Source organism: Balaenoptera musculus, chromosome 3, assembly GCF_009873245.2.
Source record: "Balaenoptera musculus isolate JJ_BM4_2016_0621 chromosome 3, mBalMus1.pri.v3, whole genome shotgun sequence".
NCBI classification, from domain to species: Eukaryota; Metazoa; Chordata; class Mammalia; order Artiodactyla; family Balaenopteridae; genus Balaenoptera; species Balaenoptera musculus.
Window position 1 is genome coordinate 255287 of NC_045787.1, and position 24122 is coordinate 279408.

The 24122-nt window shown below is 52.5% G+C and overlaps 1 protein-coding gene across 6 annotated transcripts; it reads left to right on the plus strand.

The window, feature by feature from the left end:
• The first annotated feature begins 948 nt into the window (after positions 1 to 948).
• On the plus strand, positions 949 to 24107 carry EXOC3 (exocyst complex component 3). Of its 6 annotated transcripts, none has more exons than XM_036845664.1 (13): positions 949 to 991; positions 2183 to 2373; positions 4583 to 4802; positions 12248 to 12929; positions 14740 to 14857; positions 15454 to 15579; positions 16545 to 16645; positions 18509 to 18619; positions 18710 to 18860; positions 19980 to 20102; positions 22087 to 22248; positions 22539 to 22666; positions 23140 to 24107. In XM_036845664.1, the coding sequence occupies exons 2-13, from the start codon at positions 2230 to 2232 to the stop codon at positions 23309 to 23311; spliced, it is 2238 nt and encodes a 745-aa protein (XP_036701559.1). In that variant the 5' UTR covers positions 949 to 991; positions 2183 to 2229; the 3' UTR covers positions 23312 to 24107. The 6 variants fall into 6 exon arrangements, with proteins under 6 accessions (XP_036701559.1, XP_036701558.1, XP_036701560.1 ...); XM_036845663.1 differs by having other exon boundaries at positions 979 to 1020; XM_036845665.1 differs by lacking the exon at positions 949 to 991 and adding an exon at positions 1070 to 1191.
• Positions 24108 to 24122: the final 15 nt, after the last annotated feature.

Here is a 24122-nt window from a genome sequence, read left to right on the forward strand (position 1 = left end):
TCAAGACCTCTGTTCTCTCAGGACGCTTTAGAAGCAAACCACCTGGCTCCCTTCTTTACGCCTGCCAAGGTTGGAGGGCCTCTCTAAAAACACTCCTGGTTTGCTTCTGCTGAGCAGTGAGTTTCAGTGAGAGCTTCTAGGCTGAGGAGGACACCAAACCCAAGTGAAGCGCAGGCCCCTAGCTATGTGTTCTTGGGGGGCCTTTCCTGACCCAGGGATCCCAGTACCTGGGAAGTATGGCTTTTTGGGGTTTTGTCGTTTGTTTTCCCTGGTCCACTCTTGCACTGAGGTTGATCAAACTGCCTTTACAGTTAGAATTTCAAATATAATTTTAACTTTTGTTTCCCTTCTTCATTTCTCAGCTTGGTGCTATATTTTCATAAATTACTAGGTGCAGATGACATAAGAGAGGGATCAACCATCAGTCAGTACGGTGCTGAAGTCCTGGGCCCTTGGAACGTGATCCGCTGACCTGACTGGTAATTTTTGGTGTACGTGGCCACAGCAATGGGGAGCTCACACAGCGCCACCTTCCTGCCCCCGTGTGCACGTGTGTGCTCACGTGGGTGTGGTGTGTGTGCGTGGCGCGTATGTGTGTGGCATGTCTGTATGTGGTGTGTGTGTCTGCTGTGTGTGCTGTGTCTATACGGGTGGTGCGTGTCCTTGGGTGTGGTGTGCGTGTGTTTGGTGTGCCTACACGTGCGTGGTCTGTCTCTCTCTGTGGCGTGTGCCTGTGGTGTGTGTTTACGTGTGTTCGGTGTGTGTGCGCTCGCGCCCGCCCGCGCCGCTCCGCGGCCCCGCTCTGCCCCCTCCCGGTCGCGCGGCCCCGGCCAGTCTCGGCTGCGCCCGTCGGCAGCCGGCCCTCCAGGTCACTCACCGCGCGCGCCGGGCACGCAGCGTCGGGACCGCCCAGACCCCACCCTTCCAGTGGCGAGACCGGAAGCGGAAGTGCCTGCCGGCCGCTCACTTCCGGGCGGCGGCGGCGCGCACGGTGAGGCTGCTGCGGGAGGGTGGTGCCAGGTTGGTGGTGGCGGTCGCCGCCCGCTGCCCCTTCCCCGGGCTCCGGCGGGTGCGGGCGCGGCCGGGAGGCGGTGCGGGTGGCAGTGGGGTTCCGGGGGCGGCCGAGTCGAGCCGCGAGGCTCGCGTCCGCGGAGGGGCCGACGACGCGCCGCGCGAGGAGGGAGGCAGCAGGTGCAGAGCTGCGCGCGCGGGTGGCGGGCGGGGAGACGCGCGGCCGCCCCGGGGTGTCCGGCCCTGTGCGCGGGCCTGTGATCAGGAAAGGGGGCGAGGAGGGACGGCGCCGCAGCCCCGCTCCGTGGACGGGCACGAAAGGCACTCGTGTGCAGGGCCCTCGGGGGTCTGCGCGGACTTGGGTGGTGCTCTGAAAGTGTGTGGGGAGGGGTGAGAAATGTCTTTGAGAATTGTGCACAGAAAACACGCATGGAGACGGGCGGCTAGTAGCTGAAGTCAGTCCTCCTCTGCCAGACGCTCACCAGGTGTGTCCGTAGCTCCGTGGCTGGGGTGTTCGTGGAGCTGGCGCTGAAGGCGGGTGTGCTTGGTGTCCGAGCACCTGTGCCCTGTGCACCGCACCTGAGCAGAGTGCCTTCTGCCCTCTCACCTTTGTTGACTAGGGCTGTTAAACAGCAGGAAATGGAATTTGGGGTACTGCAGACAGTGGTTTTTGAGGGGAATGGCAGGATGGGTGCTGGAACCTCAGCTAGGGAGGGTAAGCTGCGTGCTGTCCCTCTGCCTCCACATGTTCACGAGGTGTCCTGGCGCGGCCCCCCGCCCCCCGTGTGTAAAGGGGTGGTGTGAGGGCTCTGGAAATGAGAAATTGGCCCTATCTGGGGGAGAGATGTGCCCTGGAGACTGACATCTGATACGATGAGTTGTCTGGGGCCCACATAGAGGCATCGTCTGTGTGTTAATATCTTATACCTGTAATCGCCCCTGCTCCCCCTAAAGGTAAAACTGTGTTCTGAAGGTTTGTATTGCTTATCGAGGAGTTCATAATCCTAGTTCAACTTTCTTTCAGGTTTACTGGGTTAATGATCTCGAATGCTCTCATTAGAGCTCCGCTGTGAACAGCACTGTTGGTGGAGGGGGGTAAGTTTTGCTGCTAACATTTCTACCTCCCTAACACATCTTCCTCCTCCTGTTCCCTCTCTGCCTATGGACACAGGATGCCTCTAGCATGACAGGCGCAGAGATTCTGCCAGCTTCGTAGCCATGAAGGAGACGGACCGGGAGGCTGTTGCGACAGCGGTCCAGAGGGTTGCTGGGATGCTTCAGCGCCCGGACCAGCTGGAGAAAGTGGAGCAGTATCGCCGAAGAGAGGCCCGGAAGAAGGCCTCTGTGGAGGCCAGACTGAAGGTATGAGGCCAGAGTGGCCACAGGCACCTGCTTCCCTCCCAGACGGGACAGAGGCTTTTATCTTAAGTTTCAGGCTCCTGCTTAACAACTGGACTTTGTGATGATGTGGAAGGGGGCAGCCTTGAATGTTACCTTGACTTAGCACGTTCCTTCCAACAGTATACTGCCAGTCAGTAGATTGACAAGACTGGGGGAATGTTGAAAACACCAAAGGAACAACCTTTTTGAGCACCCAGAAATGTCCATTTAACTTTTTAAAAAACACTAGAAGAGTAACAGCTTCTCTTCTTTATTAAAAGCTCTTCTACGGAGTGTATCCAGAGAGCATTTTGTTTGGCTCATTCTGGTACATGCTGTAGTAGGCTGACTGCGTACCAGGCATGCTGCTGGCCCTGGGGCAGGAAGGAGGGGAGCTCAACACATTTATTAGAGTGTGTGAGAGTGAGGCAAGAAAGAAAATCGATCTTTTATGATTTGGATTGGCTTTCAACTTAATTCACACGGAGGGAGGGGGTTTTATTAAAATTACGCACACTTGGTGTAGTTATAAAAACGTCGAGACCGAGGCCTGCTGTAGTTGACTGACAGCACAACGGTCTTGAGGACTCGAGAGCGCGTTTGAGGAAGGTTACTTCTCATGCTGACACGGTAGTGAGGTCACCTCTCCAGTCGAAAACATTAGCGTCAGGTAAGTGCAGGTTTGTTGAGACAGGATGAGGGTCATTCATTTGCACCAGCGAAGCAGCCAAAGACCTGTTGGACTAATTTGAAACAGTTTCATGTCAATTTAAAAAATAGTTTAGGGCTTCCCTGGTGGCACAGTGGTTAAGAATCTGCTTGTCAATGCAGGGGACACGGGTTCGAGCCCCAGTCCGGGAAGATCCCACGTGCCGCAGAGCAACTAAGTCTGTGCGCCACAACTACTGAACCTGCACTCTAGAGCCCGCGAGCCACAACTACTGAAGCCCGTGCGCCTAGAGCCTGTGCTCCACAAGAGAAGACACCGCAATGAGAAGCCCATGCACCGCAACGAAGAGTAGCCCCCGCTCGCCGCAACTAGAAGAAAGCCCACATGCAGCAACGAAGACCCAATGCAGCCAAAAAAAAAAAAAGGAAAAAAAAATAGTTTAGACCTGCTACGTTTTTATTCAGAATTTTGTTTTATTTTATTTTATTTTATTTTAAATTTATTTTTGGCTGCGTTGGGTCTTCGTTGCTGCACGCAGGCTTTCTCTAGTTGTGGCGAGCGAGGTCTACTCTTTCTTGCGGTGCGTGGGCTTCTCATTGCGGTGGCTTCTCTTATTACGGAGCACGGGCTCTAGGCGCGGGGGCTTCAGTAGTTGTGGCGCCCGGGTTTAGTTGCTCCGCAGCATGTGGGATCTTCCCGGACCAGGGCTCAAACCCGTGTCCCCTGCATTGGCAGGTGGATTCTTAACCACTGCGCCACCAGGGAAGCCCTTATTTAGAATTTTCATCTGTTCTAGGAACTTGTGGGATTAGCTAACAGTTGTTGTGGTTTGTTGGAATCGTCGATTATTTCTCAGCGCTACTTAGTGTTTCGTGGGTGAAAGGGATCCCCGGCCACCCCTGTGCTCCCTGGTCTCCCTTCCTTTCCCGCCCACCTGCTGCTGCTCCTTCATGCCCTCTCCGTTCTGACTGTGCAGCTCACTGGCGGGCATCGCCACACGCTCTCAGAGTGAGTCTGAATCTCAGGTGTACCAGCTCTGCGTCGTGGGGCCGGCCGTCCTGGAGCACAGTCTGGCTCTGGCCGAATGGCAGGAAAGCCCTCTCCGCTCAAGCTGATGAGCAATTCCTGACCGTGTCTCCATCTAGTGAGGGCCCGTCAGGAAGCCGAGGGGTGCCTGAGAGGTGGTGTGGAGAGTCCTTCTAAGGGCACCGCTTAGGGGCGGCCCTGGGGCTCAGGGCACTCCCACGGTGGAGCCTCGCGTTTTCAGGTCAGGGGGCTGGAGGAGGGGTGTTGTGAGGTTTTCTCAACAGAGCTTTAGAAACGTTTTGTTCTAAGGCAGCAGTGGAAAAAAGGACCAGTTACCTTATGAATCAGTGGAACCCTTGTTGCGTTTCATTGTCTTGTCTGTGGGCATTGGCTGTTCTCTGCTATTGAAACGCCTCTTGTCTACACTCTGAGCCTCCTGGGAAGGTCCGCTCGTGGCCGTCCCGGCTCTGCTCACCCACCCCGCGTCTTCCCCAGGCCGCGATCCAGTCGCAGCTGGACGGGGTGCGCACGGGCCTCAGCCAGCTCCACACCGCGCTGAGCGACGTCCAGGACATCCAGCGGTCCCTGGCCGACGTCAGCAAGGACTGGAGGCAGAGCATCAACACCATCGAGAGCCTCAGGGACGTGAAGGACGCCGTCGTGCGGCACAGCCAGCTCGCCGCCGCCGTGGAGAACCTCAAGAACATCTTCTCAGGTAGCCGGGCCGCGCGCCCACCACTCTCGTGTGTGTCTCCTTGCCCCGTGGGTGCTGCAGGGCAGTTGCAGCTGTCGGCGCCCTGCTCAGAGGTGTGATTTGCGCCTGCACAGTTAGGTTCGTATTTTGAACACGGGCGGATGGTCAGTTGAGTAAATAAAGGCTAGTAGGACGTTTGTGGTTCTGAAATTGTCAGGACAGGCACAGGAACGTGTAACTGAGCAAGCGCCGCGTGAGCGCCGTTCCCTCGGCTACCGTGTGGCCCAGCGGGACCGGCCAGGCGCTGGAGGATGAAGGTGCGCCGCCAGCCCTGCGAACCGGACGACAGGGCGCGGTTCCCAGACAGGAAGAGCGTGCCTGGGGGCGGGGCAGGGGGCGGGCCAGGGGCGGATAGGGCACACCCTGGAGTCTCAGTCCCCGTGGGAGCCGGGCCGCGGGGTCCTCGGGGCTGGTGGGGAAGGTGTGGGCGCGGGAGGGGCCCTTTCAGAACCCTGTCCCGGTACCGCGCCGGCGGGAGGAAGAGTGCTCCCCGGCCCGTTTGGGCTCAGCGTCGGCCGTCAGCCGTCACCAGCGCAGGGTGCCCTGTTGTGTCCGGCACGCCCCCTCGTGCTCCACCCCCTAGAGCTCGTCCCTCCCCTCGTCCCCTTGCTGCTGTCGGGGTCATCAGCATCGCAGCCGGAAGCCTTGGGATGGTCTGACCCCTTCCCTGCCTTTATCTGGTGTCTGGTCTCAGCGAGTTCTTTCTGCACTTCCTCCGAACTCTGCTCGACCCCTGAGTGTAATCTGGTGCAGTTCTTCCCCTCCGCCCACCACGTGTAAACCCGCAGCATGGGTGGCCTTGCTCCTGGCCCTGTTCCGCGGGCCTCCTCCTACGTGTCTGATGGCAGCATTATTGAGAACTTGACCCCGCCCCTCTGTGCGCGCTCCGCCTCCCGGGACCTGACACTTAGGGCCGTGCTCCGTCCCCCCGTGACTGACGCGGCGCTGCCGGCTGTGGTGGGTGCTGTGGAAGCAGCTCCTCTAGGTGACTGTTGACGACCTGGAATTGGTCCCATCTCCCTGCCAGAATCTCCGTCGTGACATTCAGCCAGCCTTCTTAGTTCATTTCCCTCTTATAACTTCCTGTTGACTGACATTTTCTTCCAGTCTTGTAAAGCTAATGCCAAATGACCAAAAAGTTACCTTTTCATCCACATGACCACATTTGGATCCACATGACCAAAAAGTTACCAGTTCATCCACAGAGGTTGAAAATAATTTTCTTCCTTTGATGAACAATGAGGCTGTGATGTAGATGTGGTTTTTGTTAGGACTGTGTTTCTGTTGGGAAGATGCTGTGCTTGTTTGGCTCCCTTCAGACTCTTCTCATTGCCTGTAATTCAGTAGTGTTGTGCACACAGCCTGTTTTTTCTCCACACCTTTAAAAATTATAAACTATGCATAATGTAAAATTTACCATCTTGACCATTTTTAATTGCACAGTTCTGTAGTATGAAGTACTTTCATATCGTTGTGAAACCATCACTATCCATCTCTAGAACTCTTTTCACCTTGCAAAATTGAAACTCTATTATATAGTGCTCTGTGTCAATTCTATCTCAGTAAAACTGAAAGAAAAAAAAAATCTGCAGCCATTAAATGATAGCTCCCCATGCCCCCTCCCCCCAAGTCCCTTACTAGGTAAAGGTCTATTTAGATTTTCTGTTTCTTTGTGGTTTAGGTTTTGTGTTTCTAGGAATCTGCACTTCATCTGGGTTATCCAGTTTGCTGGTGTACAGTTGTTCATAGTACTCTTATAATCCTTTTTATTTCTGTAGAATTGGTAGTAATGTCCTCACTTTTATTTCTGATTTTAGTTTTGGAGTCTCCTTATTTTCTTAGTTCATCTAGGTAAGATTTGTCAATTGTTAATCTTTTCAAAGAACTAGCTTTGGTTTTGCTGATTTTCTGTTTTGTTTTTCGACTCTCTGTTTATCCCTGCTCTAATCTTTATTATTTCCTTCCTTTTGGTAGCTTTGGGTTTAGCTTTTTTTTTTAAGAACTTTTTTAAAAAAAATTAGTATAGTTGACTTATGTTAGTTTCTGGTATACAGCAAAGTGGTTTAGTTATACACATATATATACACATATATGTAGGTATATTCTTTATCATATTCTTTTCCATTGTAGTTGAGGGTTTAGTTTATTCTTTTTCTAGTTCCTTAAGTTGTAAAGTTAGGTTGTTGATTTGAAATCGTTCTTCTTTTTTAACTGAAGTGTTTATAGCTGTACTTCGCCCTTAGCACTGCTTTGCTTGCATTCTGTAAGTTCTGGTATGTTGTGTTTTCATTTTCATTCATCTCTAAGTATTTTCTAATTTCCCTTGTAATTTCTTCTTTGGCCCATTGATTAAGAGTGTGCTGCTTAATTTCCACAAATTTGTGAAATTTTTGTCAATTACAGATTTCTAACTTTATCCATTTGTAGTCAGAGAAGATATTTTGTATGATACTTATCTTTTAAAATCTATTGAGATTTAGTTCATGGTTTAAATGAATTCATGCCTAATGATTTAATTTAATTCATGCCTAAGGGTATGGTCTGCCCTAGAAAATGTCCCATGTGCACTTGAGAGGACTGACTGTGTGTGCTGTTGTGTTGGGTGAAGTGTTCTGTATACGTCTGTTAGATCTAGTTAGTTTGTCGTGAGGTTCGAGTCCCATTTCCCTACTGATCTTCTGTCTGGTTGTTGTGTTCATTATTGTGAGCGGCGTATTGAAGTCTCCAGCCATTATTGTAGAACCGTCTGTTTTTCCAGTTCTGTCAATTTTTGTTTCATATATTTTGATGGTCATTAGGTGTGTAAATGTTTATAATTTTACCTTCTTACTGGGCTGAACGTCTTATTAATATAAAATCCCTTCTTTGTCTCATAACCTTTTTTGACTTTGAGTCTGTTTTGTCTGATGTTACGACGGCCACCCCTGCTCTCTTTTGGTTACTGTTTGCATGGAATAACTTTTCCCATCCTTTCACTTTGAATCTATTTGTGTCTTTGGATCTCAAGTGAGTCTTTTGTAGGCAGCGTAAAGTTGGATCATGTATTTTGATCCATTCTGCCAGTCTCTGTCTTTTGATTGGAGAGTTTAATCTACTTATATTTGAAGTAATTACTGGTAAGGAGGGACTTAATTCTGTCATTTCCCAACTGTTTTCTGTATGCCCTTATTTTGTCATTTTCTGCATTATAGACTTTAGTTGATTTTGTTTTTGTAGTGAAGTGTTTTAATTCCTTTCTCAATCCTTTTTTTTGTATATTCTATAGCTATTATCGTTTTTTGTTCCCATGGGGATTACATTTAACATCCTAAAGTTATAACACTAATTTGAATTTATACCAGCGTAACTTCAATAATATACAGAAACTCTGCTCCTATACAACACTGTTCCCATCTCCTTTCAGTTATTGATGTCACAGAACTACATCTTTATACATTGTGTATCCAAAAACAGACTAGTTGCTTTTTTTAAAGAAATGCATTAGTCTTTCAAATTACGTAGAAAGTAAAATATGGAATTATAAACCAGAGTTACAGCAATTCTAGCTTTCTATTAGTACTAGCTTTGGACTAATATTTTTTTTTTCTCTCTAAATGTACTGGTCTCTTGAATTATGTAGAACAAAAAGAGTTACAAAGCAAAGTTACAATAATACTGGCTTTACAGTTGCCCATGTATTTACCTTTACTGAGACCTTCATTTCTTCCCACAGCTTCAAGTTGCTGTCTGGTGTCATTTCACCTGCAGGACTTCTTTAGCATTTCTTACAGTGTAGGTCTAGTGGTCACAAACTCCTTCAGCTTTTGTTTGGGAATGTCTTAATTTCTCCTTCACTTTTGGGGGACAGTTTTACCAGATATAGGATTCTTGAGTTACAGTTTTTTTTCCTTTTAGCACTTTGAATATTACCAGCAGGCTGCTTTTTGTCCTCCAAAGTCTCTGAAGAGAAATCTGCTGATATTCCATTGAGGATCCCTTGTATGTGATCAGCTGCTTTTCCCTTGCAGCTTTCAAGATTTCTCTCTCTCTGTTTGGCTTTCCATGGTTTGATTATAATGTGTCTCGGTGTTGGGTCTCTGAGTTTTTTCTGTTTGGAGTTTGTTGAGTTCTTGAATGTTTATATTTATGTCTTTCATCAAATTTAGTAAGTTTTTGACCATTATTTAAAATACAGGCACACCTTGGAGATAACGCAGGTTCGTTTTTAGACTACCTCAGTAAAGCAAATTATCTCAGCAAAGCGAGTCACGTGAATTTTTTGGTCTCCCAGTGAATATAAGTTATGTTTACATCGTGCTGTAGTTTATTAAGTGTGCAATACCAGTATGTCTGAAAAAAACAATGTACGTACCTAAAATAAAAAATACTTTATTGCTGAAAAATGCTAACCGTCACCCAGACTTGCAGCGCGTGACGGTCTCTCTGCTGGCGGAGGGTCCTGCCTCGATGCTGATGGCTGCTGACAGATCAGGGCAGTGGTTGCTGAAGGCTGGGGTGGCTGCGGCCGTTTCTTAAAACAAGACAGCAGTGACGTTGGCTGTGTTGACTGGCTCTTCCTTTCAGGAATGATTTCTCTGTAGCAGCAATGTTGTTTGATAGCATTTACCACAGGAGAACTTCTTCTAAACTTGGAGTCTGTCCTCTTAAACCCTGCTGCTGCTTTGTCAACTAAGTGTATGTAATATTCTAAATCCTTTGTTATTTCAGCAATTTTCACAGCATCTTCAAACTTCAGGAGTAGTTTCTATCTTAAGAACTTTCTTTGTTCATCCATAGGAAGCAGCTCTGCATGTGTTAAGGTTTTATCATGAGATCACGGCAGTTCAGTCACATCTTCAGGCTCCGCTTCTAATTCTGGTTCTCTTGCTGTTTCCACCACATCTGCCATTGCTTCCTCCACTGAAGTCGTGAACCCCTCAAAGTCATCCACAAGGGTTGGCATCAGCTTCTTCCAACCCCCTGTGAATGTTGGTATTTTGACCTCTTTTCATGAATCACGAGTGTTCTTAATGGCATCCAGAATGGTAAATCCTTTCCAGAAGGTTTTCAATTGACTCTGCCCTGATCTATGAGAGGAATCACTATCTATGGCAGCTGTAGCCTTACGAAATGTATTTCTTAAATAATAAGATTTGCAAGTCGATGTTATTCCTCTATCCGTGGGCTGCAGAATAGATGTTGTGTTAGCAGGCATGAAAACAACAAGGATCTTGGTGCACGTCTCCATCAGAGCTCTTGAGTGGCCACGTGCATTATCAATGAGCAGTAATGTTTTGAAAGGAATCTTTTTTTCTGAGCAGTAGGTCTCAACAGTGGGCTTGAAATATTCAGTAAACGATGTTGTAAAGAGACATGCTGTCATCCAGGCTTTGCTGTTCCATTTACAGAGCACAAGTGGAATAGATTTAATATAATTCTTCAGGGCCCTAGGATTTTTGGAATGATAAATGAAGATTGGCTTCACCTTAGGGTCACCACCTACATTAGCCCCTAACAAGAGAGTCAGCCTGTCCTCTGAAGCTTTGAAGCCAGCCACTGACTTCTCCTCTCCAGCTATGAAAGTCCTAGACGGCATCTTCTTTCAGTAGAAGGCTGTTTCGTCTGCATTGAAAATCTGTTGTTTCGTGCAGCCACCTTCATGAGTTATCTCAGCTAGATCTTCTGGAGAACTTGCTGCAGCTCCTACACCAGCACTTGCTGCTTCACTTTGTGCTTCTGTGTTATAGAGACGGCTTCTTTCCTTCAACCTCATGAACCAGCCTCTGCCGGCTTCAAACTTTCCTTCTGCAGCTTCCTCACCTCCCTCAGCCTTCACAGAATTAAAGAGTTAGGGCTTTGCTCTGGTTAGGCTTTGGCTTAAGGGAATGTTGTGGCTGGTTTGATCTTCTGTCCAGTCACTAAAACTTTCTCCATATCAGCAATAAGGCTGTATTGCTTTCTTACCATTTGTGTGTTCACTGAAGTAGCACTTTTAATTTTCTTCCAGAACTGTTCTTTGCATTCACAGCTTGACTAACTGTTTGGCACAAGAGGCTCAGCTTTCAGCTTATCTCGGCTTTCAACAGGCCTTCCTCACTCAGCTTAATCATTTCTAGCTTTTGATTTACAGTGAGAGATGTGCGACTCTTCCTTTCACTTGACCATTTAGAAGCCTTTGTAGGGTTATTAATTGGCCTAATTTCAGTATTCTTGTGTCTCGGAATAGGGAGGCCTGAGGAGAGGGAGAGAGCAGGGGGAGCAGGGAGAACACACACCACGTTTGTCAGTTACGTTTGCCATCTTATACGGGCACGATTCTTGGTGTCCCAAAACAATTACAATAGTAACATCAGAGATCACTGATCGCGGATCACCATAACACTGATAATCATAGTGACAAGTTTGAAATATTGAAAGAATAACCAGCCGTGACACAGAGACACGAAGTGAGCAAATGATGTTGGAAAAATGGTGCTGATAGACTTGCTTGATGCAGGGTTGCCACAGACCTTCGGTTTGTAAAAAATGCAGTGTCTGTGAAGCACAGTAAAGCGAAGCACGGTAAAACACAGCATGCCGGTAGTTGCTCTGCCCATCTTTCTTTCTTTTTCTGGGACTCCTACAATGTGCACCCACAAACCCCTTAGGCTCTGTTCACTCTTCTCTAGTCTGTTTTTCCTTTTATCCTCATGCTTGATAATTTCCTTTGTCCTGTCTTCAAGTTTGCTGATTCTTTCTTCTGCTTGATCAAACCTGCTTTGAAAATCTGAAGTAAATTTTTCATTCAGTTACTGTTCTTTGCTCCACGTTTTCTTTTAGTTCTTTGAGCGCGTTTAAGAGTTTACTTTAGAGTCTTTGTCTAGTCCACCATCTAGTCCTTCTCGGGGATGGTTTCTGTTGGTTTATTTTTTCCTTGAATCTCTGTTCTCTCCTATATCTTCGTATGCCTTGTGATGTTGTTGAATGTTGGACATGAGAATCTAATAACATGTAACTCTGGAAATCAGATTTTCCTCTTTGCCAGGGTATGCTGATTTTGTTTATTGTTTCTGTTGTTTTGACTGTTGCAGGCTGTGTCTGTGCTGAGGATCAGGCTGAGATGTAAACTCAAGGTCTTGTCAGGTCTTTCTGAGCCTGTGCCTCTCCTGGTCATTTGCAGTCAATTGCTACTTTTCTACTGGTGCTGAGAGCTGAAATGCACCAGTATTAACCACAACTTACTTTCACACCTTTCCCTGGAAGTTGTGTGCCTTCAGTAGAGTCAGTAGACTCCAGAGTTCCAAATTAGGTACTCAGATGGAGTCTGTCAGTGCAGCAGTTGTCCAAGTGGGAGACAGATTGCTGGTCACCCTTGTCCCCATCTGCCCGGAGTCCTGCATGGCCCTCTGTGTGGTTTTTCACGGTGCCATCTGTGCCTTTCCCCGCAGTGCCTGAGATCGTGAGGGAGACCCAGGACCTCATAGAGCAAGGGGAGCTGCTGCAGGCCCACCGGAAGCTGATGGACCTGGAGTGTTCCCGGGACGGGCTGATGTACGAGCAGTACCGCATGGACAGCGGGAACGCGCGTGACATGACCCTCATCCACAGCTACTTCGGGAGCACGCAGGGGCTGTCCGACGAGCTGGCCAAGCAGCTGTGGGTGGTGCTGCAGAGGTCCCTGGTCACCGTGCGCCGTGACCCCACCTTGCTGGTCTCAGTTGTCAGGATCATCGAGAGGGAGGAAAAAATTGACAGGCGCATACTTGACCGAAAAAAGCAAACTGGCTTTATTCCTCCTGGAAGGCCCAAGAACTGGAAGGAGAAGATGTTTGCCATCCTGGAGAGAACCGTGACCACCAGGATTGAGGGCACACAGGCGGACACCAGGGAGTCTGACAGGATGTGGCTCGTCCGCCACCTGGAGATCATAAGGAAGTGCGTCCTGGACGACCTCATCGTCACCAGGAACCTGATGGTGCAGTGTTTTCCCCCCCGTTACCAGATTTTCAGGAGCCTCCTGAACGTGTACCACCAGGCTCTGAGCACACGGATGCAGGAGCTCGCATCAGAGGACCTGGAAGCAAACGAGATCGTGAGCCTGCTGACATGGGTCTTAAACACTTACACCAGGTAACTCCACCTGTATGCCTGGCGTTTCTTGCTTCACAGACACTGTGGGTGAAGCATGCTGACAGTTTCTAAACGTCTGCCGAGTCCTCTTGCTCAGGGCGGGTGCTCAGCACCCACGGGCGCTGCCTTCTGGCTGACGCGTCTCCTTTTGGTCCATCTGTGACCCGAGGTCGGGCCCGGCCCGTGGTCGTGTGCACGCTCTTGCATTTGGGTGGTGCCTGTGCTCTGGCTCTTCAGTCGGTAGTGAGCAGTTCGGCATTGCGTTCCCTGCACTCCTGACCCGCCTTCTCACGGTGACACTGAGAGCGGGTGCTGACACCTGTTGGACAGGTGAGGACACGTGGACCCAGGAGGTCCTGAGACCTGCACAGAGTCACGTGCTGCTGAGGAGACACCAGCTCGCTCCTGCTGGCTTCTGACCACCCGAGTCTGGTTTCTTCTCACCAGCATGAGAGGAAATTCAGCTACCCTTTGGCACTTCAGCCTTGAGGTTTTGTCACTTCATAAAAGGGCTGTGAGCCACTTGGTGCAGGCATTACTTTGAGGTAGGGTTTGAAAAACGAGCCAGGGGTGGGGTATTGTGAAATTCTTTTAGGACTAGCTAGCGAGAGGAAAGCACGTTTTATTCTAGCCTGTCTTGTCGCTAGTGTGTAGAAATTAATTAAACTTCCCGTTTTAGCAGTAAGGTTTTGGGATTTTTTTGGTCTGTGTTTGTTTGTTTTTTGGTAGCTGCTTGTAGTAGAGAATATGTACATTTCAACACGGAAAGATATAAAGAGAAAGAAAACATCGTGTTCATTGTGGCTGGTGCTCTCTCTGCTTTCCTGTGCTGGGCCTGGGCCTCGGCGCCTCCTGTGTGCCGCCCTCCATTGCCATCACCTGATCTGTCGTCGGGTCACCCTCGAGGAAGACCGCTCACCATCACCTTCGTTCTGAGGCACAGGGAGGACCACGCCCAGGGTCGCACGGCCCTCGGGTGGGGAGCAGGACTTGCATCCGGGGTCTGGGCCCTCGCCGTGCTCCAGCCACCAGACTTTGTGCATTTGCGTGACCTGCATGGTTTTAGGCCGTGGTTCTGTTTCTCACTCACCACGTTGTAAGCATCTTCCTGCCCTTGGCGATTCCCGACGGCTTCTTGTTGCTCACCACGTCCTATCGTATTGGAGTTTCTTACGGGAAAAGTGGGACTGCTTTCACACTAGAAACGTTTTCATGCGGAGTTAAGGTTCTTGGGGCAGAAGTAATCTAAGCTGTAGATGGTCTGTTAATGTTTGCAGAATCTCCTGAAGTGCTCTTTCACTCAGGAAGACCTTGGAGGTCTCAGGAGTGGTGGGCAGGCTGTTGATACTCGGGACTGTCACTGTGAATCCGCGCTTGGGGAGTCACCTGAGCAAGCAGCCTTGGGCGTGTAGGCAGCTAGCCGCACACCTAGCTTTTGTCTGTTGTTTATGAAAACTGTTTTCTGAAGCTTGGTTCACACCCCTCCCTCCTTCAGCGCCATAGGCTGAAGGCACGGACGCTTTCCTTGCTGACGCGCGTTTGGTCGCAGGCGTCAGGTGTTCTCCGCTCTGGTCCTTGTCCTCCTGCTGGACCAGCGGCGTTAGCGCCTGTGCCCTGCGTTTCCAAATTCAGTGCTTGTCTGTTGTTCTCCAGCTCAGCTCAGCTCTGACCTCCTACCTGCCAGGCCCTGGTCTTCCTCAGGGGGCACTGCGGGTGGAGCAGACAGACCTGGCCCTGCAGGCCCCTGGGACGGGGGGTGGCAGCACCCACCTGAGGGGTTCCTCTTTCCCCTTCCTGGCTGTGCCCGCAGTGCAGAGATGATGGGGAACGCGGAGCTGGCCCCAGAGGTGGACGTCGGGGTCCTGGAGCCTCTGCTTTCTCCAAACGTGGTCTCCGAGCTGCTCGACACCTACATGTCAACTCTGACTGTGAGTGGAGGGATGTGGTCCCAGGTGGGCCGCGTTGGGCTGCAGCCGGGACCCGTCTGGCGTCGGGCTTCCCGAGGACGCACGGCTCTTTCTGAGAAGTTGGGTCTGGAGATGTTCTGGCTGTGCCGTGGCGCCTGCCCGCCTCACAGGGCCGAGCCCGGGAGTGGGAGGGCGGCAGGCGGCGGGGGGATACCGCCCAGTGCCCTCGGGGGTCCCAGGGTGCGATGAGGCGGTCAGGTCTGCTCCTGGGACGCGGGGAGCCTGACACCAGGCAGCCTCTGACGGAGGCGCCGAGGCTGTGCTGGGAGGCAGGGGCGGCTGGGGCAGTGGCCGTGGGGTCTGGTCTCCGTGAATGGCCTGCCAGAGGCATGTAGGTCTCGTGCTTCCCTGTCCTGACTGACCTGGCCCGTCCTCCAGCATGACCGTCGTCCAGAAGGTTAAGTCGAGGGAGGCTGGCGGGGTCCCGCCCGTGGAGGTGGCTTGTCCTCTTGTGTGGGGACTGGGACCCCCAGGGGGCAGTGTTTGCTTCTGCAGCTGCTCCGCTGAAGAGCGGCCCGTTGACTCCAAGGCTGGTTCTGTTCTTCCCTCCTGCTTAGTCGAACATCATTGCCTGGCTGCGGAAAGCCCTAGAAACAGACAAGAAGGACTGGGTGAAAGAGACTGAACCTGAGGCCGACCAGGACGGCTACTACCAGACGACACTGCCCGCCATCGTCTTCCAGGTACCGGGCCTCGGGCTTCACAGGTGTGCACACTTGTGTGCTGACGGCGGAGAGAACCTGCTTCTCTCTGGAGCTGAGGAGCCGAGGGTCAGACTTGCCAAGTAGTTTTGCCCACGGTCGCAAAACCTCATGTTTTTTGTTCTCCTAGTGGTTTTTGGTCTCAAACCAGAAGCTAATTATATGTTATGTGTGTCTGATGCTCACATTTGAGTTTGCTTATTTCCTGATGTAATGGCCATGTAAATGCGACACAGTCGAGTCTGATCCGAGGTGCTCTGGGAGGAGTCTTCCAGGTTTCTAGGTCATCGTGCGTTCTTACAGTTCGTCTGCTCTCCTTCTCTGGCCTGTCCAGTCCCCTTCCTCTGAGGAACACTGCTGACGGTAGGAGGGCCGAGCCGTGCTAGAGTGGTCTCCTTCTGCCGACGCGGAGCGTGGGCTCCAGCTGGGCTCTGCGTGATCCCATTAGTCCGTGACATGTTGGGCTTCACCCTTTCCTTTATTTTGGAAACTGACATCCCGTGAGCACATGGGGTGAGCTCTGCCTTCTGGCCCTTCTCCACCTTCCCACATCTGGCGCCCCCAGCTCCAGTGTGTATCCATCCTCCTAGTGCTTAAGAAACCCACATCACAAACCATAGCCCAGCCCCTGGTACCTGTGTGACCCCAGCCACACCCGACCTCCCTGGACCCCTCGTCTCCCCGTCTCCCCGTGAGAACATACGTGTCCCCCTGTGGAGACCAGCCTGTTTGCAGGTAATTAGGAAATGATTCCCTGGGGTTTTTTTTACCTGGTAAGAAAGTTTTGTGTGTTTGTTTGAGTAACTTTGTTACTTTTCACCTGGCTTCATTTTTTCCTCTGAATTTGGACTGTCCTGACTACCAGTTAACAGGTGGGGGGTTTATATAACGGGAAATCTGCACGCTCCTGAGTTTATATCAGAATTCATAAGTTCTCCGATTTTTAGATGTTCGAACAGAACCTTCAAGTCGCTGCTCAGATAAGTGAAGATTTGAAAACAAAGGTACTCGTTTTGTGTCTTCAGCAAATGAATTCTTTTTTAAGTAGGTATGTATTCTCGCCAGTGTGCTAATTTAGAAAGTGTTTTTTTTGGTTTGTTTTTTTAATGGAGAGCAAAACTGTGTCGATCCTAATCTGGCTAGTATTAAAAAAGAATTCAAGCCTGGATTCACTGTAGTCACCTTTTTCTTTTAGTCAGAACTCAAGCCCTTTCTTGTTATCTGCCTTTTGAATGGGTTGCATTCCCCCGGGGTCCCGGGTGTGATGGTGTGGGGTTCTCAGCAGTGGGCTGGTGCTACTGCAGCCTTGGAGCTGGGGACCTCCTTCAGTCAGCCTTCCTGTTGTCCCATTTCCTGGGGTGCCCTCCACAGGGATGCTCCCCCCAAGTTGTACACAAGGGAGATTTTCAAACGTATACGGAAGTAGAAAGAATGGCCTAAAAACCTGTTTAGCCCACCATCCAGGTTCAAAAGCTGCCCTTTAAAGCCACCCCTTGCCTCATCTGGCTCCCCTCCCCCTCGCTCTGCTGAAGTACGCTTGACCCTTGAACAACATGGGGGTTGGAGGGGCCGACCCCCTGGTGCGGCTGAACAGCCACATGTAAGCTTGCGGTCGGCGCTCCCGCCGTGGTCGTGGTCACGCATCCACAGATGAGCCAGCCTCAGCTCGTGCGGCGCCGCAGTGCGTGCTGACTGAAAAAATTCACGTGTGAGAGAACCTGCGCACTTCAAACCCACGTTGTTCAAGGCTCAGCTGTGCTTTACAGCAAACCCCAGACGTTGTGGCATTTCATCCCCTGCATTCCCTACCCTAACTGCAGTGCCGTCAACCACACGGAACTGTCAAGAGCGTTCCGTGGGGCCGCCTGACACCAAGTTTGGGTTTGGGTTTTCCCACTGGTCTCAGACCCACCTGGTTATAGCTGTGTGTTCAGACCAGGTCGGCAGAAGGCCTGCACGGTGTGGCGCTGGAGGGCAGCCCCTCCCGCTCAGCCGCTGGCTCGTGGAGACGCACAGACCCTCCTGTCCCGTGCCCTCCAGCCTGGCCTCACGCTGCCGTCTGCCCACGCACCACAGGCTGGCTCTGAAGGCCGTGGGGCTCCTCCGTGCTTCCTTCCTGTTTGCCCGTAACCTGGCACGGGCTGTGCGCTCCACGCTTCTGCTCCTGTGGCTCGGGTGCCGACGGCCAGACCCCTGCTGGGAACCCCGTCAGCTGTCCACCCGTGGGTCATGGCCTGAGTTAGTCATCCCGTGGGGATCGTTCTGTAAAGTAGATGTTTTCCTCAGCAGCCTCAGCTGTGTGCTTACCTGAATCATGCATTGGACAGAAGGGTGGAATAAATGCTGGATTACTTCCCTTTAACTGCCCGTTTTCAGTTTGCTCCTTCCTTAACGTCTATTGAAAACGCATACAAATTTATACAGTGTGTTGTGCTTTTCTTGTACTCCCGTATATGTTTGAGAATCTCCGTGATAAATTCAAAACTGAAGTAGGTAGCCATCTCAGTTGTTTTCTTGACATGTTAAAGAGTCTAATTTATTCTTAGTTTGATTTTTTCAGGGAAAGTCTCAGAAAAGGACATTTTATCTTAACATTTGATTGTGTTCCGAACACTATTGTATGAGTTTCTAGGTGAATCGTGTCAGATGAAATAATACCTTCCCAATTACAAATGTTTCAGAATATTTGTAAAATCAGAACACTGAGCCATATTTCAAAGCCTGATAACGAAATTAATTTTTAATGCTCTTTTTTAGTTGATCAAGTTCTATTAGCCTAGGTCACTCCCCCCAGAATCCTTTATTTTTGAAGACTCGTCTGGCCAGATGCTAGCGATGCAGAATGTGATTGTGGGGCCGCGCGTTGGCGCCGTGCCGCGAGGCTGCCCTGACGTGGCCGCGTGTCCCCCAGGTACAAGGAGGAGGTGCAGCTGTACAGGGAGGAGCATCTGCGGAAGCGGCAGCACCCGCACTGCTACGTGCAGTACATGATCGCCCTCATCAACAACTGCCAGACCCTCAAGTGAGCGGGGGGCCCTGGGGCCGCGGGGCGGGGGGGGGCCCTGGGGCCGCCTCACCGGGCCCCTCTGTCTCCTCCTCCGTCTCCTCGCAGAGAATCCATAGTCAGTTTAAAAAGAAAGTATTTGCAACATGACACGGAAGAAGGCGTGTCTCTGAGCCAGCCGAGCGTGGATGGGCTTCTGGACGCCATCGCCGAGGAGGGCTGCAGCAGCCTGCTTGAGGAGATCTTCCTGGACCTGGAGGTGGGCGCCGCGGGCCGCGTCCCCTGGTGTGGCGTCGAGGAGAGGCCCTTCCGGGAAGTGTAGAGACCAGAGCACTCAACAGGTTACAGGGTAGAAGCCGGTATTGGAGAGGAGACTGGTTACGGTCATTAGCAGATTCTTGCTTGAGGGCACGAGCAGGCCTTCACGCCCATCACGCAGCCGGGCTCGGGTTTGAGCAGAGGCACAGAGCACAGCCATAAACAAAGTGCATTCAGATCACATCCAAGGCGCGGTGTGTGATGAGCAAGTAAGTTTATTTCAGAAGGTATGAAAATGGCTCAGCATCATACAGAACTGGCAGAAACCAGAATGTATTTAAAAAACAGAATCATGATCATCTTGGGTCCTGCAGGGAAGGAGCTCCTGGGGTGATGGGTGGTATCATTTCATGACATCTGTAATTTTCTCAGAAATGGTTTAGAAAACAAAGTGTATTTAAAAAGACAGCATTAATAGAGAAATAGGCAAAGAACATGAATAACTATTTCACAGAAAAAGGAGTCACGTGTCCTGAGTAAGAAACAGAGTGCCCGGTCTTAACTGCTCTTCAAAGAAAAACAAATGAAAACTGAATATTTCTGTTGCTTACCAGGACGGTAAGGGTTAAGAGCATGGCTACCACGTGATGCTGAGGGCATGAGACTCCTGGATTCTCTGTAGAACTGGGGATCGGTACAGTTATGGGAAGGCAGTTGGCACAAGGTTTGGAGGGCAACAGTCGTCAAGGTTGTAGTTTGCATACTTTCTGACTAATAACTTTTAGTTTTAGGAATTTCACCTGCAAAAATACACAGATTCAGTGCAGCATTCTTTATAATTGCAAAATGAGACATCTTAAATGTTCATCAAAACTGGGTACACAAATTACAGAGCATCCACACAATAAACAGGTATAGTCAGTTCAGGTGAGATGTGTACGCACAGACCCGCCCTTGCGTCCGTAGAAGTCTTTACGGTCAAAGCGCACATTTGCAGAGTGTCTGCGTGAGCATCGCTCTTGTGATCAGAACCGCAGGCGGGCGTAGGAAGGTGGCTCCAAGCGCCTCTCTCCCGAGGACAGGCCGTCATGAGGGTGTTCTCTGTGGTCTGTGCTTTCAGCACCATCTCAGTGAGCTGATGACAAAGAAGTGGCTGTTAGGATCAAACGCTGTAGACATCATCTGTGTCACCGTGGAAGACTATTTTAATGATTTTGCCAAAATTAAAAAGCCATATAGAAAGGTAAGTGTGTGGGGCACACATGTGGCCTGAGTCCCCTGGCATCTTGTGTAGAATTTGGTGTCATCAGTTCTTGGGTGGAAGTTCACGGGTGGTTTTGTGAACCCAAGCAGGTCGGAGACGTTGAAGGCTCTGAAGGTGGCAGAGGTAGAGGTGATGGGGCATGCACCTTGCTGTCCAAGGCCATGCTGACACGGCTGCAGACCCAGAACCCCGTGGGTGGTGGGGACTTCCTCAGCAGGGACCCCTCAAAGGGCGGGTGGGGCTGTGGCCATGGCTCTGATGAGAGGCTGGAGAGGAACGGCAGTTCCCTCTTCACGTCCACGCTCGGGGGCCAGCAGGCGGCTCTCAGCACAGGGCCCACGGGAGACTCCAGGGTCCCCGGCCGTCGGGGTCCCCTCCAGGCCCTGTGAAATGCCCCAGTTGCCATCTGGGGCTCAGGCAGCTTTCTGCGGGGGAATTCTCAGGGCCTTGGGTGGTTTTTGCTGTTGTTGCTTTAAAATCAGCCTTTCTGTTTCTGGTTTATGGAAGCGTGAGTGGTTTGACACACAGAGCTCAGGTGCAGACACTTGAGGACGTGTCTCCAGGTCCTCCGGGCATCCCTGTAGATGCTTGTCTCATTGGTGAGCAGCGTCAGTGTGTCATTTCGTTTCTGGTTCTTGTACCTTCATGTCTTCTCTTTGTCTCGCTGCCCTGGCTGGGACCCCCCCAGCACGGGGGCACCTCTGTCTCATTCGTAAGTTTACATTCTCCTAACCCTGCCATTAAAGGTGATGCTTGCAGGGAGACCCAGGTGTTTTAAATCCACCTGGTTGGTCGCTTCACAGCTGTCAGGAGCCTCTGGTGGTTAGAGGTCGGTGGGACCAGCTCTGTTCAATTTGGAATTTCTTGTTGCTTGTACAGTTTTTGGTTCCACCTTTTATGTTTCTCAGCATTCTGTCCTTTGATCTAATAGCGGGTGTGTGAAGTCCTCGGGGCTTGTGTCTCAGCCACTCCTGGTCCAGGTGGCTCGCCTCCTGGAGCGGCCGGGAGCCCACAGTCTCACTTGCTCTGCCAAGAGCCTGGCCTCCACCTGGGTCCCTGCAGCTGCCGGTGTCGTCTCGCTTCGTCTTGTTTGGGGCCCTTGGGGTCCCCCTCACTGCCCGGCCTCCCTGGTACACAGAGCTCCTGATGTCTGTTGTTGGGTCTCTGAGGCTGCGCCTTGGGTCAGCGGAGTCGTGCTCGCGTGTTCTTGGGTGACTGCCAGGTGTCCCTCTACCTGAGGGTGGGCTCCTGAGGAAACCACGGCCTTCTCCAAAACTTACCCAGACGTGTGGACTCGGGGCTCCTCTTTTCCCGGAAGCTCGTCACACCGTCTCCAGAGACTGGTCGTTGACTAGCCTTCTGTGCACGAGGTGTGATGTGTGTGGAGCCCTTCAGCCTGTGAGGGGCAGAGCAGGGGCCTGGCCCAGGGTCCCCAGTCCTCCCACTGAACCCACACCCCACCCTGCTGGGCTGAGAAGCTGAGAGACGCATGCAGGATGGGCAGGGCGAGGAAAATAGACCCGGATCCCCCGGGGGGGCCCGTGAGCCACCGGACGGGTCTCAGTGAAGCGGGCGCCGCGCTGGCACCTGCCCCTTTGCCCCCGACGGGACGCTGCTGTGCAGCGGGTCCGCGCCCAGCACGACGCGCCTGGCGGGGCTGCAGGTGGGCGTCCCCGCGGCGCACTTTATTCTCGGGGCTTTCTGGAATGGACATGAGCATCCGAGGTGTCCAGGCAGTACCGGCTTTTGCGTCTGCCCGTGTCCCAGACGTGAAACACGGTGGACCTGCTACAATTTTCTAAAATAGAATTTGTAATAAAGGCTCAGGTGTGCTTCCTTTGTTGACTCTAAAATTTGTTATCGGTGAGAAAGGGGGAGGAGCGCGCTGGCCCGTGCACGGTGGACCTGGGCTCGCCTTGGGGCCCGCGTGCCAGGCTGACCCCGTTCTCCGTGTGCCCCGTAGCGGATGATCGCCGAGGCGCACCGGCGCGTGGTGCAGGAGTACCTGCGGGCCGTCCTGCAGAAGCGCATCTCGTTCCGGAGCGCCGAGGAGCGCAAGGAGGGCGCCGAGCGGATGGGGCGTGAGGCCGAGCAGCTGCGCTTTCTCTTCTGCAAGCTGGCGTCCGTGAGTGCGCCTGGCCGGGCCGGGTCCCCGGGGCCAGTCGCGTCGGGAGCCGAGCGCCCCACTGCTGGTCTCCTTCCGTGAGCCGGTCTGTGTGTAGACCTGCATGGCCTTGGGGCTGGGGGCGGCGGCAGCTCTAGCCCCAGCGCTCACTGCCCCTGCCCCTCAGAGAGGGGCCGCTCGCCACCGGGAGTGAGTCCGGAGGGGTTTGCCAGCCTGGCGGCCTCCGCCGCAGAGGGCGTGGCGGAGGCCCCGGCGAGCGGCCCGCTCAGCCCCTGTGCTCTGTCCTGCAGGGGTTTGGTGAGGAGATGGACGGGCACTGTGACACCATCGTCGCCGTTGCCGAAGTCATTAAGCTCACGGACCCTTCTCTGCTCTACCTGGAGGTCTCGACTCTGGTCAGCAAATACCCAGACATCAGGTAGCGGCAGGGTCATTCCTGAGGTCGCTGGGGAGAGGGAGGGCCCCGGGCATTAGGTGGGAGCCTCCCGGGTGAGTGTGGCGGGTCCGGGCTCCCGCGAGGACCCCAGACGCCGTGCGGACGGCCATGCGGGCAGAGTGGGTTTCAGAGACGACAGCGGTGCCTGCCGGCCCCACCGCGGTCACGGTTCCCGGGTGTCCCCAGGCCACACTCGGCGCTCGGGGCGCCGATGGGAAGGTGGCCGAGCAGACTGGTTGCTGGAGGCTGATCTGCGCCGTGTCGAGGTGGAGCCGAGGAACGGAGCCGGGCCCCTGCTGCGTGTGGGGGAAGGGAAGGGGCTCCCCGGTGCCGGCTCCCCGCCGGCCTTTGTGAACCTCCGGGAACCCTGCCGCCCGGTCGGGGGCCGGGGGGCTTGCGTCTGCTTCGGAGGCTGGGTGGCCGCGGCTGCACCCTGACGCCCCCTCCCCGCCCAGGGACGACCACATCGGCGCGCTGCTGGCCGTGCGGGGGGACGCCAGCCGGGACATGAAGCAGACCATCATCGAGACGCTGGAGCAGGGCCCGGCCCAGGCGAGTCCAGACTACGTGCCCATCTTCAGGGATATCGCGGTTCCCAGCCTGAACGTGGCCAAGCTCCTCAAGTAGCCGGCGGGGCACCCCCCCGGGCGTCAGCTGCGTGCCTGGGGGCGGCCTTGTCTCTGGAGAAGCTCCCCCTCGCCTCTGCGCTGTGTACACACTTCTGAAACTGCTGCTCAGTAAAGAGTCTGGACTTCTGCTGGGAAATGCGGGCTTCCCGCCGTGAGGGTCTCTTCCTGGTGATGAGCCAGCCCGCTGGGGTGTGGTGGGCGCACTGCTCCCCCCCCTCCCTCCCATGGGGGCACACCTGCCACCGGCTGGGTGTGGCGGGTGAATCCCCGCTGCCTGCAAATCCATCTCACTTCTCCACCAAGTGAATTGCAGAGTCGCACCCTGAGTAAGCAGTGAGCCCCGTGTGGTCCCTACCCCCGCCGCCACCCCGCTGGACAGGTTTCTTGCAGCTGAGCTCCGAGGGGGCCACGGGGCTGGCTCCAGCGTTCGCCCCGTTCCTCCTCCCGTGCAGGACGTGGCGTGTGCAGTGCTGGGCTGCTCTGAGGGTTCCGTTCCTTCCTCACAGGCTTTCAGGACGGAAGAGTGGATGCTGTGCTCTGATTTCCTCCTCACGAGGGGTGAAAAGTTCACAGGTGGGACTTTTTTCTTGGAAGAATCAAAACCTAAATGGAGACATTACGGTGTTCTTACAAGCGTTGCTCAGAAGAGACGTGACCTTCCTCCAGGTTTCTTGCCAGTGTGCTGTCTTAACATACACGTTAATCCAGTTCCCTGCATGACGAGACTTAGTGTCTAGTAGGTAGCGGTGCTCAGTACACGGGTTTTGAATTAATAAAGCCGAGTGTTAACAGTCGTTAGTCATTGCCCC

Coding starts and splice junctions, on each gene's coding strand:
- EXOC3 (XM_036845664.1), top strand. CDS start 2,230: ATGAAGGAGACGGACCGGGAGGCTGTTGCGACAGCGGTCCAGAGGGTT. Junction 4,803..12,247: donor CCTCAAGAACATCTTCTCAG/GTAGCCGGGCCG, acceptor CTTTCCCCGCAG/TGCCTGAGATCGTGAGGGAG. Junction 20,103..22,086: donor TTAAAAAGCCATATAGAAAG/GTAAGTGTGTGG, acceptor TGTGCCCCGTAG/CGGATGATCGCCGAGGCGCA.